The sequence below is a fragment of the Rhincodon typus genome, chromosome 45, assembly GCF_021869965.1.
Source record: "Rhincodon typus isolate 14 chromosome 45, sRhiTyp1.1, whole genome shotgun sequence".
In the NCBI taxonomy this organism is placed as follows: Eukaryota; Metazoa; Chordata; class Chondrichthyes; order Orectolobiformes; family Rhincodontidae; genus Rhincodon; species Rhincodon typus.
This window is the reverse complement of record NC_063376.1, coordinates 6,817,991-6,831,158: the sequence shown is the minus strand read 5'-3', so window position 1 is coordinate 6,831,158 and position 13,168 is coordinate 6,817,991. Positions and strand designations below refer to the sequence as shown.

General features: G+C 48.8%; 2 protein-coding genes across 2 annotated transcripts in view; one reads left to right on the top strand and one right to left on the bottom strand.

Moving 5' to 3' along the window:
* The window catches only part of LOC109925754 (ephrin type-B receptor 4-like), a 190,249-nt gene that overhangs the window by 114,390 nt on the left and 62,691 nt on the right, over positions 1–13,168 (bottom strand). The gene's annotated exons all lie outside the window — the stretch shown is intronic.
* LOC125487775 (phosphatidylinositol 4,5-bisphosphate 3-kinase catalytic subunit alpha isoform-like) overlaps positions 1–13,168 on the top strand; it is a 14,938-nt gene that overhangs the window by 266 nt on the left and 1,504 nt on the right. Inside the window, exons 2-7 of the mRNA XM_048620043.1 lie at positions 2,764–3,019; positions 5,038–5,200; positions 7,558–7,767; positions 8,194–8,444; positions 9,586–9,831; positions 11,545–11,634. Of these exons, the coding sequence (XP_048476000.1) occupies positions 2,831–3,019; positions 5,038–5,200; positions 7,558–7,767; positions 8,194–8,444; positions 9,586–9,831; positions 11,545–11,634 (1,149 nt within the window). The 5' untranslated portion in view covers positions 2,764–2,830. The remainder of the gene's footprint in view (positions 1–2,763; positions 3,020–5,037; positions 5,201–7,557; positions 7,768–8,193; positions 8,445–9,585; positions 9,832–11,544; positions 11,635–13,168) is intronic.

Here is a 13,168-nt window from a genome sequence, read left to right as displayed (position 1 = left end):
GTCTCTCTGTCTCTCTGTCTCTCTGTCTCTCTGTCTCTCTGTCTCTCCCTCCGGCTGCCACTCGGCACATCTACCTTTTGAGGATGGTACTAAATGATGGGAGAATATTGTTGTTATTTTGTTAACTGACTTTTTCTGGAGCTGTTTTTAATTGGCGTGAAGGTAGGAGACAGAGGGTGGTAGTGCAGGGTTGCTTTTCAAACTGGAGGCCTGTGACCAGCCGTGTGCCACCAGGATTGTTGCTGGGTCCACGGCTTTTTGTCACTTAGGTAAATGATTTGGATGTGAACGTCGCGGGTATGGTTAGTAAGTTTGCAGGTGATACCAAAATTGGTGGTGTTGTGGTCAGTAAAGGAGGTTATTTCGGAGCACAATGGGATTTTGTTCAGATGGGCCAATGGGCCAAGGAGTGGCAGATGGAGTTTAATTTAGCTAAAAATGATACGTTGTAGGACTTGTACACTTAATGGTAAGGTCTTGGGGAGTGATGCTGAACGAACAGACCTTGGAGTGCAGGGTCATAGTTACTTGAGAGTGGAGTCACAGGTAGCTAGGGTAGTGAAGAAGGTGTTTGGTACGCTTGCCTTTATTGGTCAGTGAGTTGGGACGTTCAGTTACAGCTGTACAGGACACTGGTTAGGCCGTTTTTGGAATACTGGGTCCAATTCTGGTCTCCCTGCTGTAGGAAAGATATTGTGAAACTTGAAAGGGGTTGGTGGGTTTGAGCTATAGGGAGAGGCTGAATAGACTGGGGCTATTTTCCCTGGAGTGTCAGAGGCTGAGGGGTGACCTTATGGAAGTTTACAGAATCATGAGGGGCATAGATAGGGTGAATAGCCAAGGTCTTTCCCCCAGGGTAGGGGAGTCCAAAACCAGAGGGGCATTGGTTTAAGGTGAGAGGGGAAAGATTTAAAAGGGACCTAAGGGACAATGTTTTCACACAGGGTGGTGTGTGTATAGAATGAGCTGCCAGAGGAAGTGGTGGAGGCTGGTACAGTTACAGCATTTAAAAGGCATCTGGATGGATACATGAATAGGAAGGGTTTAGAGGGATATGGCCAAATGGTGGCATAGATTAATCTAGTCCTATCTGGTCAAAAAACTCAAATCAAGTTAGTGAGACACTGAATTTCCCACTCGCAAAGCCATGTTGACTATCTGTAATCAGTCCTTACCTTTCCAAATACATGTAAATCCTGTCCCTCAGGATTCCCTCTAATGATGTACCCACCACTGATGTCAGGCTCACCGGTCTATAGTTCCCTGGCTTTTCCTAAGTAATGGCACCATATTAACCATCCTTCAGTCTTCCAGTTGGGTGTTCTCTGTGCCTTCCCTTCCGGTGGTTATGTTGATGGGGTTTCTCCCCTCCTCAGTGACTGCCCCACAGGGGTCAAAGACCAAGTCAGTTGTCTCTAGTTTGGTTGGTTCTGAGATAGTTAATAAGTCTGACTTGGTCTCGTGTTGGTGTAGGCAGTACTTGGAGAGTTGGAGTGTTGGGTCACTGAGGGGTGGGGGGGGGTTCAGTTCTCTGTAAATGCCTTCACCTCCCCTCTGCAAATTCCTGATGCCGTCTGTCCCTGTGTTTTGGTCAGTCATGGACCAGGGTCCCCTAGGCGTTGCCAAGGAGTGTTTGACCCCTTCGGAAGCGAAGGGGACCCTATGTGCGCATGCACCTATCTGCTGCAGTGCTTCGAGCTGCTGCTTGAAGTTCAAGTCCCTGGAGTGTTTAGAACACAGGGCTCACTGCTGCCCAGTCCACCATGAACTTTACACTTGAACTTGATGTTTCTGATGCTCTGTGGGCTGAGTGGCCTCCATCCACACTTAAACTTCTGTCAGTGCTCTGTCCTTGTCCTACCCCTGACCTGGAAGCGAGCTTTTTTTAGCCAGGCATGACCTAGGTCACCCTCTCCATCACTGAGGTCCTCAAGTGGCTAATTAATGGCTGTTTTTGGGTTAGTAGACACAGGTTAGGCTTGGTTGGACGGGGTGGTGGGCAAAGAGGTTTCTGTTCTGTTTGGACCAGAGGCAGGAAGGCTGAGTGCTGCCTCCCTCACGGATTCTCATCCCTCGATCAGTGAGTGAGGGAAGGGCACCCTCCAGCGCAGTGTGCATTTCCTTCCCTTCAAATTCATGTCTTTCGTCACCCCTTCTCCTGCAGGATTTCCTCTCCTGGTCCAGGGTTCAGTGTAGTGCTGGGCTCAGAGACTGGGTAGCTGGTATGGTTACTGTCTGTAACATCCAGCTCCTAGATAGGTATCTGCACAAAATCCTCATGAGACTTCCTGTCTTTGGCCTTTGTGCAAGGGAGGTAGAGCAATGTTTTGCATTGGTGTACCTTGATCCCTCTGTACTGCAGCATCCTGAAGTCTCTCTCCTTGTTTTTAAATAATACCCACCTTTTTCTATGCTGCTTCTCAAAGTGGGCAACCTCCCAATTTTCCCGCATTCCGGTCTGTATTTCCCATTCTGAGGAAGGGTCACCGGACCCGAAACATTAACTCTGATTTCTCTCCACAGATAATGCCAGACCTGCTGAGCTTCTCCAGCAATTCCCGCTTTTGTTCATGTGCCTGTGCTTTGGTGAAGTGACTTGGAATGTTTCACAGTGTGTGTGGTGTTACGTAGATGCAGGATGTTGCTGTTGAGTTTGGAGCTGCCTTTGAAATCCCCACAATGACCGTGCTGATGTTCTTTTTCTCTCTCTCTCTCTCTCTCTCTCTCTCTCTCTCTCTCTCTCTCTCTCTCTCTCTCCTCCAGTTAATCCAAGCAGCTGCATCAACAAACGTGAGCTGAGGGACTTTTCACCCGCACACCCCCGGCCAGGATGCCTCCCCGCCCGTCCTCGGGGGAGCTATGGGGCCTACACTTGATGCCCCCCCGCATCCTGGTGGATTGCTGCCTTCCCAATGGGATAATCGTCACGCTGGAGTGCCTGCGAGAGGCCACGCTGACCAGCATCAAGCACGAGCTGTTCCGGGAATCCCGAAAGTACCCGCTCTTCCACCTCCTGCAGGTTCGTCTCTTGGTGAGGGGGGCGGGGAGGGTTCACTGTTTTAGAATTTAACTCCTTTTCTCTCCCTGGATGTACAGTTCCAAGCATCCGCTCCCTTCACCACCGACGCTCAGTGTGTGTATTGTCTACAAGATGCACTGCAGAAAATCCTCAGACAGCACCTTCCAAACCCATGACCTCTTCCATCCAGAAGGGACAAGTAGAAAGTGGGATCACCACCCCCTCCAGGTTCCCCTCCAAGCCGCTCGTCATCCCGACTTGGAAGTATATCGCCGTTCCTGGGTCAAAATCCTGGAATTCCCTCCCTAAGGGCATGGTGGGTCAACCCACAGCAGGAGAACTGCAACAGTTCAAGAAGGCAGCTCCCCACCACCTTCTCAGGGGCAACTAGGGACGGGCAAGAAATGCTGGGCCTAGCCAGCGATGCCCACATCCCACAAAATGAATGAATAAATCACCAGGTTTCCTATGTGGAGACCCTATGTCTGCCTGGGCGTGCCACTTTCTCTTTTGCTTGGTGTGTGGATATCATCAGCAAAGACTGTGTTTATTCTGCATCCCTAATTGCTCCCTAACACGAGTGTCTTCAGCCCTTCCTGAGGGCAGCTAGGAGTCAATTCCCACTGCTGAGTCTGGAGTCACTTATAAGCCAGACCATGTAAGGATGGCAGATTTCCTTCCCCGAAAGGGGTTTGACACCTGATCCTAGCTTTGAATTAAGTACCTTTTTTTTTTTAAAAAATGAATTCCACCAGTTGCTGTGATGGGATCTGAACCTGTTTCCACCCAATACCCCACCCCCAGCACCAGGATCCTGATTTCAATTCCACCCTCGGTCTGCGTGGGTATCCTCCGGGTGCTCTGGTTTCCTCCCACGGTCCGAAGGATGTGCAGGCTAGGGTGGGTTAGCCGTGCTAAATTGTCCCATAGTGTACAGGGATGTGCAGGTTAGGGTGGGTTAGCAGTGGGGAAATGCAGGGTTACAGGGATTGGGTAGGGGGATGGGTCTGGGTGGGATGCCCTTTGGAGGAGTCAGTGTGGACTTGATGGGCCAAATGGCCTGGTTCCACACACTGGGGATTCTATGACCTCGCTGAGGAGGGCAGCAAAGCCGGATTTCAGATAAAACCAAGGTCCTGTTGGTGGTCTCGGTTCGTTCTTTCTCTCTGAATAGAGATATCCGTGGTGCCATTTTTCCGAAGAACTGGGAGAATGGTGGTCCGGTGGGGGAGAGGTGATCCAGTCAGCCAATCATGTCCCTCAGATGTGACACAGACGATAACCATTCTCTGCCTCTGAACCAGAAGTTCCTACTGTCAGTCCCACTCCAGGATCTGACAACTAAGGAAGGTGTGAATCAAGCCGAAAATCCTTCCAAAATGTGCCCACGGTAGATGTTGGGCGCAGAAGAGATCCCTGTCCCCCACCTCTCGATGGAAGGCAAATCACTACATCTGTTATTCGTAACTCCAGGTACAGCTTGGAGGGGGCCAGGGCTGCTGGTTTGGGAGGCCAGTAAGGATCCATCTGGTGCCGACATCCCTGGGTTTGATGCCCATTTTGACTGGAATGGACTTGGGAACATATTCCATAGCCCTACTTCTGATGGGAGGTCACAGTGCAGCGGGTTAGGCCTACCTTTTCAGGTGGGAGATCTGAAGGCAGCACCTTTTTATAGATGCATGATTTTTCAAAAAGAAACACACGAAAACAAAACAGCCAGCCCCCTCTCTGCGAAGGGAAGCCACCGTCCTCTCCTGACCCGGTCCTGTATGTGACTCCCATGCCCTCGCCGGCTTGCTTGCCCTTCGAGTTGGGCCTGCAGCATTTCCACATGGCACCGGGGTTGTGAAGAAGTTTGGGGCCCCCCACCCTTTTCGGGGGTGACCACCAGAGCTGCCAAGTTTTCAAGGGGCTGCAGACCCTTGACCCCGTTGAGCTGGACAGACCTCCCCCCTCCTCCCCCAATGACTCGCTGCTCGTTGTCTGTCACCACACTAACCCCTGCTCTCCTGCAGGATGAGTCCTCCTACATCTTTGTGGGGGTGACCCAGGAAGCGGAAAGGGAAGAGTTCTACGATGAGACGCGGAGACTGTGTGACCTGAGGTTGTTCCAGCCGCTTCTGAAGGTGATCGAACCAGTGGGCAACCGAGAGGAGAAAATCCTGAACCGGGAGATAGGTGAGTGCCTGGATCCTCCGTCCCCGACAGCATGGGGGAGGGAACCACCTCCAATTTACAATACGCAAACGGGCCATTCGGCCCAACTACCTCCCTCGCCCCTTATACCTTTCTTACTCATCTGGTTTTTTCAGTTTTCCCCTTCAATGTATCCATTCACCTCTCCCACTCCTTAGGAGAGCAAGTCCCACACACTGTCTCTACTCCTGAATGAAGGTATTTCTCCTGAATTCCTAGTTTTATTGGTGACTGTTGCATGTTTATTTCCTATTGCGTTTGTAGCATCTTTCCTGCTGATTTATGTGCCCTAGTTCTGGCCATTTTTCTTCTACCCATTGGCCTTTTCTCTGCTATGTTAAAACTTTGCAGCATCTCAAACCCCTCCATTTATTTACGGCAGTAAAGCCGTTTCCACAATTCCCGATAGCTGCAACTTCTCACTCCTGTATACTGTCACTGCAAATAATTGAGGTTGTTTCAGGGAGCCTTGCTATAACTGTACACTGTTTTGGTGAGGCCACACCTGGAGTACTGTGCACGGTTTTGGTTCCCCCCATATCTCCTTGAAACGTGTTGGATTCTTAAGGGACTTGACAGGGTAAATGCTGAGGGGATGATTTTCCCCCTCATGGGAGAGTGTAGGACCAGAGGGGACAGTCTCGGAATAAAGGGGCACCAATTTAACAGAAATAAGGAGGAATTTCTTCTCTGACATTCTTTGGAACTCCTTGCCACAGGAGAGCTATGGGGGGCAGAGTCCTTGTGTATATTTAAAGGCTGAGACAGATCTTTGATTCACTGACTCCTCACGAGTCATGAGGACAGGGTGCCATTGACATTGGAGTCAGATTCCTGGGATGAAGGGATTGACTTATCAAAAATGGCTAAATAGGTTAGGGCTTTCTTCATTGGAGCTTAAAAGGACAAGGAGTAATCCTTATTGAAACATAACAAGATTCCAAGGGGATTTAACAGGGTAGGTGGTGAGAAGATGTTTCCATGAGTGGTGGTCATCATGGGCTAGGGGTCGCAGTTGCAGAATAAGGGACACTCGTTTGAAATTGAGATGTGAATGAATTTTGAGGGTAGTGAATGTCTGTCTGGAATGCTCTACCCTGAAGAGTTGAGGCTAGATTACTGAATGTGTTTTTAAGGGGAGGTAGGTAGATTACAGACCTATCGGGAGTTGAGGGCTATGACGAGTTGTGGCCTGGGACAGATCAGCCATGACCTTCATAGAACGATAGGGCAGGATGGTGCATTCCTTCTCCTGTTTCTCGTTGTCTTTGCTCCCTGTCTGTGTGAAAATGTCCACACTTTTTTTATTTTTTCCTCTTTAGTGTAGATTTTCTGGGTTAATGTCATTCTGTCATAGTCATATAGCACCAAAACAGCAACAGACCCTTTAGTCCAAATCGGTCATGCTGACCAGATATCCTAGATAAATCTAGTCCCATTTGCCAGCATTTGGCCCATATCCCTCTTAAACCCTTCCTATTTATGTCCCCATCCAGATGCCTTTTAAATGTTGTAATTGTACCAGCCTCCACCACTTCCTCTGGCAGCTCATTCCATACACACACCACCCTCTGTGTGGGGGGGAAACCTCCCCATCCTTTTTAAATCTTTCCCTTCTCATCTTAAACCTATGCCCTCTAGTTTTGGATTCCTACCCTGGGGGAAAAAGACCTTGGCTATTTACCCTATCCATTCCCCTCGTGATTTTATAAACCTCTATAAGGTCAACCCTCAGCCTCCAACGTTCCAGGGAAAATAGCCCCAGTCTATTCAGCCTCTCCCTGTAGCTCAAACCCTCCAACTCTGGCAACATCTTTGTTAATATTTTCTGAACCCTTTCAAGTTTAATAACATCTTTCTTATAGCAGGGAGACCAGAATTCCAGTAGGATTCCAAAAGTGGCCTCACCAATGTCATGTAACGTGATTTCCCAACTCCGATCTCCATGCACTGACCGACAAAGGCAAGTGTACCAAACACCACCTTCACTATCCTATCCACCTGCATCCCAAGGTCTCTTTGTTTGGCAACACTCCCTAGGACCTTACCATTAAGTGTATAAGTCCTGCCCTGGTTTGCCTTTTCCAAAATGTAGCACCTTGCATTTATCTAAATTAAATTCCATCCTGTTTTTATTTTAGAATGTCTGTTGCTTCACCATTGAAGGAAATTTGCCCGTGAATCCTTCACTTCCCGCAGCACATCAGTGTGCGATATTGTTCAGTTTAAAAAAAGCTTTATCCCCCGTCGACCGTACAGCCCGGAGTCAGTGCCATTCTGGTGGGAGGGGTGCACACAACAGAAAGAAGCCAGCACCTAACTGTGCCCTCCCGCGGCAGGGTTTGCGATCGGAATGCCGATCTGTGAGTTCGAGCTGGTGAAGGATCCAGAGGTCCAGGACTTTCGTCGCAACATCCTGAGTGTCTGCAAAGAGGCGGTGGAGCTTCGGGATGCCAGCGGTCCCCAGAGCCAGTCACTGTATGTCTACCCTCCTAACGTAGAGTCTACAGCAGATCTCCCCAAACACATCTACAACAAACTGGATAAAGGTGAGGGGGTGGGGAGCTCCTGGTGGCTGGGGAGGCGTGTGTGCACGAGATGGTAACGCGACTGACCCAAACAAACCAATTACCGCAGCACGTCTGCAAGTGTGTTGAAGTCCCACGAGATCTTCTACATTCTTGGCTGTACCGTCTCTGATTCAATGAAGCTTGCACGAGAAGGCCTTTCAGCCCATTGTGCCTGGCAGCCAAGGATGTAGAAGATCCCGTGGGACTTTTTTGTTTGGTTTACAGCTGAGGTAAGTAGGTTTTTGGTTTGTGGAATCTGGAACAATACAGGAAATGGGCGTAAACAGTGCATTTGAACAATGCAGTGAATATTGTTCAGATGAAGCGAATGGGCCCAGCCAATGTATTGGTCAGATGCAGGGAATGGTCCAGAGGTTTGACACAGGATGTGTTCGCTTTTTGCAGGCCGCATCATCGTGACAATCTGGGTGATCGTGTCACCGACCAATGACAAGCAGAAATACACGCTGAAGATCCCCCATGATTACATGCCGGAGCAGGTGATCGCTGAGGCCATCCGCAAGAAGACCAGGAGCATGCACCTCTCGCTGGAGCAACTGAAGCTGTGTGTGCAGGAGTACCAGGGCAAGTACATTCTGAAAGTGTGCGGTTGTGATGAGTACTTGCTGGAAAAGTACCCCATCAGCCAGTACAAGGTGAGCCACTTCGATGGGTCGGGTCAGGGCTAGGGATCTTTGTAAACCTGCTCTGTTGGAGCTGAATTCTAATGGCTCTCTGTGCTCTTCCTAAGAACATGAGAGCGCCAAAGTATCCCTGTGAAGCAGGCTAGAGTGGCATTGCAAGAACCAGCACTAGATTAGAATTGGCATGGGTCACCCACCCACAGGATTAGGAATCCAACTTTTTTTTTTTTTGAATGTTCATATTTTCCTGATGGTCAGATGTAGGGTATTTCTTGTCTGTTGCCTGCAGGGAGGGGAGGGATGGAAATAAACAAAGTTGTCTTTAACCCCAAGACTTGAGACAGGGGCTTGTGCCCATGACACCGGGAGCAATTCTGCTTGATAAAGTGAGAGTTTCCTGCAGAGTGGGGTGTTTGCCAGAGCGTTTGCTTTTTAGAGACATCAGCAGGAAATGTGAGAGAGCGAGAATGCCTCTGGTATTGACAGAATGTGAGGCGATGGTGAGTACTCCACTGTCAGCATATGGCGCAGTGCAGTGCCCCCCTTGGGAATTGATGCTGGGAGTCCAGTTGGATTCCCATGTGACTGTCTGTCTTGAGTTTACTTATTCATCGACACACAGCTTTTAGAAGGCTCGTTGGCTGCTTCAGTTGAGGGCTGACCAGAGACCAGCCCCATTTTTGATCATCAGTGACCTGAACCCATACAAATAGATATGGTATACTGAAAACTGTCTAGTCCCTGTTTCTATGTGTTTTGTCAATGTGTGGTCAGCCACTACCCTTCTAAGGTTTGCTAAAAATTTAAAAGAACAGCTGGTGGCTATTAAACATCTGAACATACATGAATAGGAAAGGACATCACAAACAGACAGCAACAGTGACACTAGACGTGGGATGCGAGGTGTAAGACTGAGCGCATCAATAAACTCTTGCTATCTGCACCAGCCGGTTTGGAATCAGTTATTACGTCTTGTTTATAAATGTCATATACTTGAGACTTGGGAAGTGCCAGTCGTGTGCAAGTTGCATGATGAATGCAAAAGCCTGTTGTATTAATCCAGCAGTCTCTGTCCTGTTATTACTAATAGTGTTACTCAGTGATGCTCCCCCTGTGCGCTCTCTCTCTCTCTCTCTCTCTCTCTCTCTCTCAGTACATAAGAAGCTGCATTATGATTGGCCGGTTACCCCACCTGATGCTGATGTCCAAGGAGAGCCTGTATAGCCAGTTACCAGCCAACACCTTTGTCATGCCCTCGTATGCGCGCCGTATTTCTACCGCCACCTCCTACATGAACGGAGAGGTTCCCGCCAAATCCCTGTGGTCTTTCAACAACCTGCTGCGGATCAAGATCCTGTGTGCCACCTACGTCAATGTCAACATACGGGACATTGACAAGGTGAGTGTTCGGTGGGGGCGCAGTGGGGATTTGAGAGCTGGTGGGCTTTTCCGTTCGGTAAACCCCCAACCCCTGCTTCAGCTTCCCAGCTCCGCCTCGCCACCGTTTGCCATCACTGCACCATTAATCTCGGCTGATCTCCTGCTGGAGCCCTCGCCCGCACCGCTCGGCTGCTTGAGGACACTCTGCTTCGAGGAGGGTCACCGGTCCGTGGAAATCCTTTCCCTAGAAGGTGGCCGAGTCCTTCCGAATATATTCCAGGCTGAGCCGAACAGAATTCTGATCAGTTTTAAGTGAGGCGAGACGAGGCAGGCAAGTGGAGCTGAGCCCACAATTAGACCAACAGCCATCTTGACTGGCAGAGCAGGCTGGAGGGGCTGAACAGCCTCCGGTTTCCGATGTTCCTGATGTCGGGAAGGCGTTTGGACTGGGCATCTGGTTCCTGTTTGTTGGCTTTGCTGGCTTTCAGCATTAGCGTTTTCCCCCACTTATTCTGTCGTCTTTCTACCCTGGCCTTTCTATTACCAGTGAAGTAGGCCAGAGATACAACCCTGCTATCCCTGTCTCAAAACAGAGAGCTAACTGTGCAGTGGCATGGTGGCTCAGTGGTTAACGCTGCTGTCTCACCGAGTTTGATTCCACCCTCAGCCGACTGTGTCTGCGTGGAGTTTGCACTTTCCTCCCGCAGCCCAAAGATGTGCAGGCTGGGTGGGTTAACTGTGCTAACTTGTGCGACAGTGTGCAGGGGAATGCAGGTTAGGGTGGGTTAGCCATGGGGGTTGCGGGGTTACAGGGACAGGGTAGTGAGGTGGGTCTGCGTTGGATGTTGTTTGGAGGGACGATGTGAACGTGATGGCGCATTTCCACACTAGGAACTGCCTTGAGTCCCCCCCCCACTTTTAAGTCCTTTTTCTCCTTTTGTCAAGACAGGCCTGGACAGACCATTTGAGCCCTGATTGCTGCTGGGAAAGATAATTCTTTTAAAAAATTCTGCTCTGTAAATATCACGCCTCACCTCCCCCCTCCCACTGTACAGCTGAAGGCTATGGCATAGGGTAACTCAAACACATGCCTAAATTGTCACTCTAGTGTTCAAATGGGGTTACATGGGGGAAGATCTAATGTAATACATCCTTGCACATACAGGAGGTGCCTTCCCTAAGATGGGCGACACCAACAAACATAATCAACTTAATCATTCTCGCTCAAACACTGGTTAATGGAACTGAGAAATGGACAGAGCCAACATTTGGAGCTATATCAGAGATAGTAAGAACTGCTGATGCTGGAGAATCTGAGATTGCAAGGTGTAGAGCTGGAGGAACACAGCAGGCCAAGCAGCATCCGAGGAGCAGGAAAGCTGACGTTTCGGGTCGGAACCCTTCTGAAGAAGGGTCCTGACCTGAAAGGTCAGCTTTCATGCTGCCTGCTGTGTTCCTCCAGCTCCACACTGTTATATTTGGAGCTATATGATGTCATGTTGGGTTTTTTTTTCAGTTCCTTATTTGGCGAGGCTTTCCAAAATGGTTTCTAAGGGTCTGGCTTTTTGTTCTACTGTGGCTCACTTGAGCTTCTCTGGTCAGGTTATCTGCAGGATCTTGGGGTTTATGTGTATCTGGTGCTTAGTTTGTATTTGTACCTCAGCCAGTGGGAATGTGAGGTAATGCTGTTTTTTTTTCCCCTTACAAACACCATCCCCACCCCCATCCTTAGATCTACGTGAGAACGGGGATCTACCACGGAGGTGAGCCACTCTGTGACAATGTCAACACTCAGAGAGTACCCTGCTCCAATCCGCGGTATGTAAGCTTTCTGTTGAAAAGCAGTCTGTGTATGTGTTTGCTAACTAGACCAACCTTTTTATTCTGTCCCTAACTGCCCTTGCAGTAATACAATAATACAGTACAAATTAAACTTGAATGGTTAGCACAGCTGTTTCATAGGATTGTTAAGAATTGAGTGTTGCTTGTCTGAATCACATGTAGGCCAGACCAGTTAAGAATGGCCGGTTTCCCTTGCTCAAGGACAAGATGGGGTGTCTTTTAGCCATAGAGTCATACAGCACCAAAACAGACCCTTCAGTCCAACCAGTCCACCCTGACCATGTTCCCAAACTGAACTAGTCCCACCTGCCTGCGTTTGGCCCTTATCCCTCCAAACATTTCTTATTCACGTACTTATCTGAATGTCTTTTAAACGTTGTAATTGTACCCGCATCCACCACTTCCTCTGGAAGTTCATTCCATACACAAACCACTCTGTGTGAAAGAGTTACCCCTCATCTTTTCTTTTTAAATCTTCCTCCTCTTGCCTTAAAAATATGCCCCCTAGTCTTGAAATTCCCCACCCTAGGGAAGATAACTTTGCTTATGAGACGTGGTAAAAGACCTTTATCTATGCCCATTTTATAAACTTCGATAAGGTCACTCCTCAACCTTCTACACTCCAGTGGGAAAAGTCCCAGCTTATCCAGACTAATTTTATAACTCGAGCCCTGCATTCCTGGAAACATCCTGGTAAATCTCTTCTGAACTTTTTCCAGTTTAGTAATATGCCTTCCTATAACAGAACTGCACACAGTACTCTAGAAGAGGCCTTCAAAACAGCTGTCATTGTCACCATTATTGACACTTTATTTTCCATTCAGTTTTGTAAAGTGAATTCTAATTTCACCAGCTGCTGTGGTGGGGTTTGAACCTGGGTCCCCAGAGCATTTGGCTGGGTTTCTGGATTACACATCCAGTGACAACATCACAGTATCACCCTCTTCCCTTCACCCGTAGAATCAGACAGTGCACATAAGGGCCGAATGGTCTCCTTGCATCCTTGATGGCTCTTGGAATGATCCAGTTAGTCCTACTCTTACCCAACTTCTCTTCTTGAAAAGAAACACTCCTTAAAATATATTTTCTTTTGTTTATTCACTCGTGGGGCATGTTATTAATGTCCCTAGTTGCCCCTTGACAAAACAGACAGATGTCTATTTCTCAGTCAAGCAGTCATCAGGATGAATTGCAAGAATGACAAATTTCAAGCAGTGAGCTAAATAATGAACTTTTGTATCATTTGTAGGATGTGGGCTTTGCTGGAAAGACTATTCCTTCCTTGAAAATTGGTGGGTCAGCGGTTAGCACTGCTGCCTCACAGCACCAGGGACCCAGGATCGATCCCACCCTCGGACGACTGTGTCTGTGTGGAGATAGTAGGAACTGCAGATGCTGGAGAATCCGAGACACCAAGGTGCAGGGCTGGATGAACACAGCAGGCCAAGCAGCATCATAGGAGCAGAGAGGCTGATGTTTCGGGCCTAGACCCTTCATCAGAAAAGCCTTTTCTG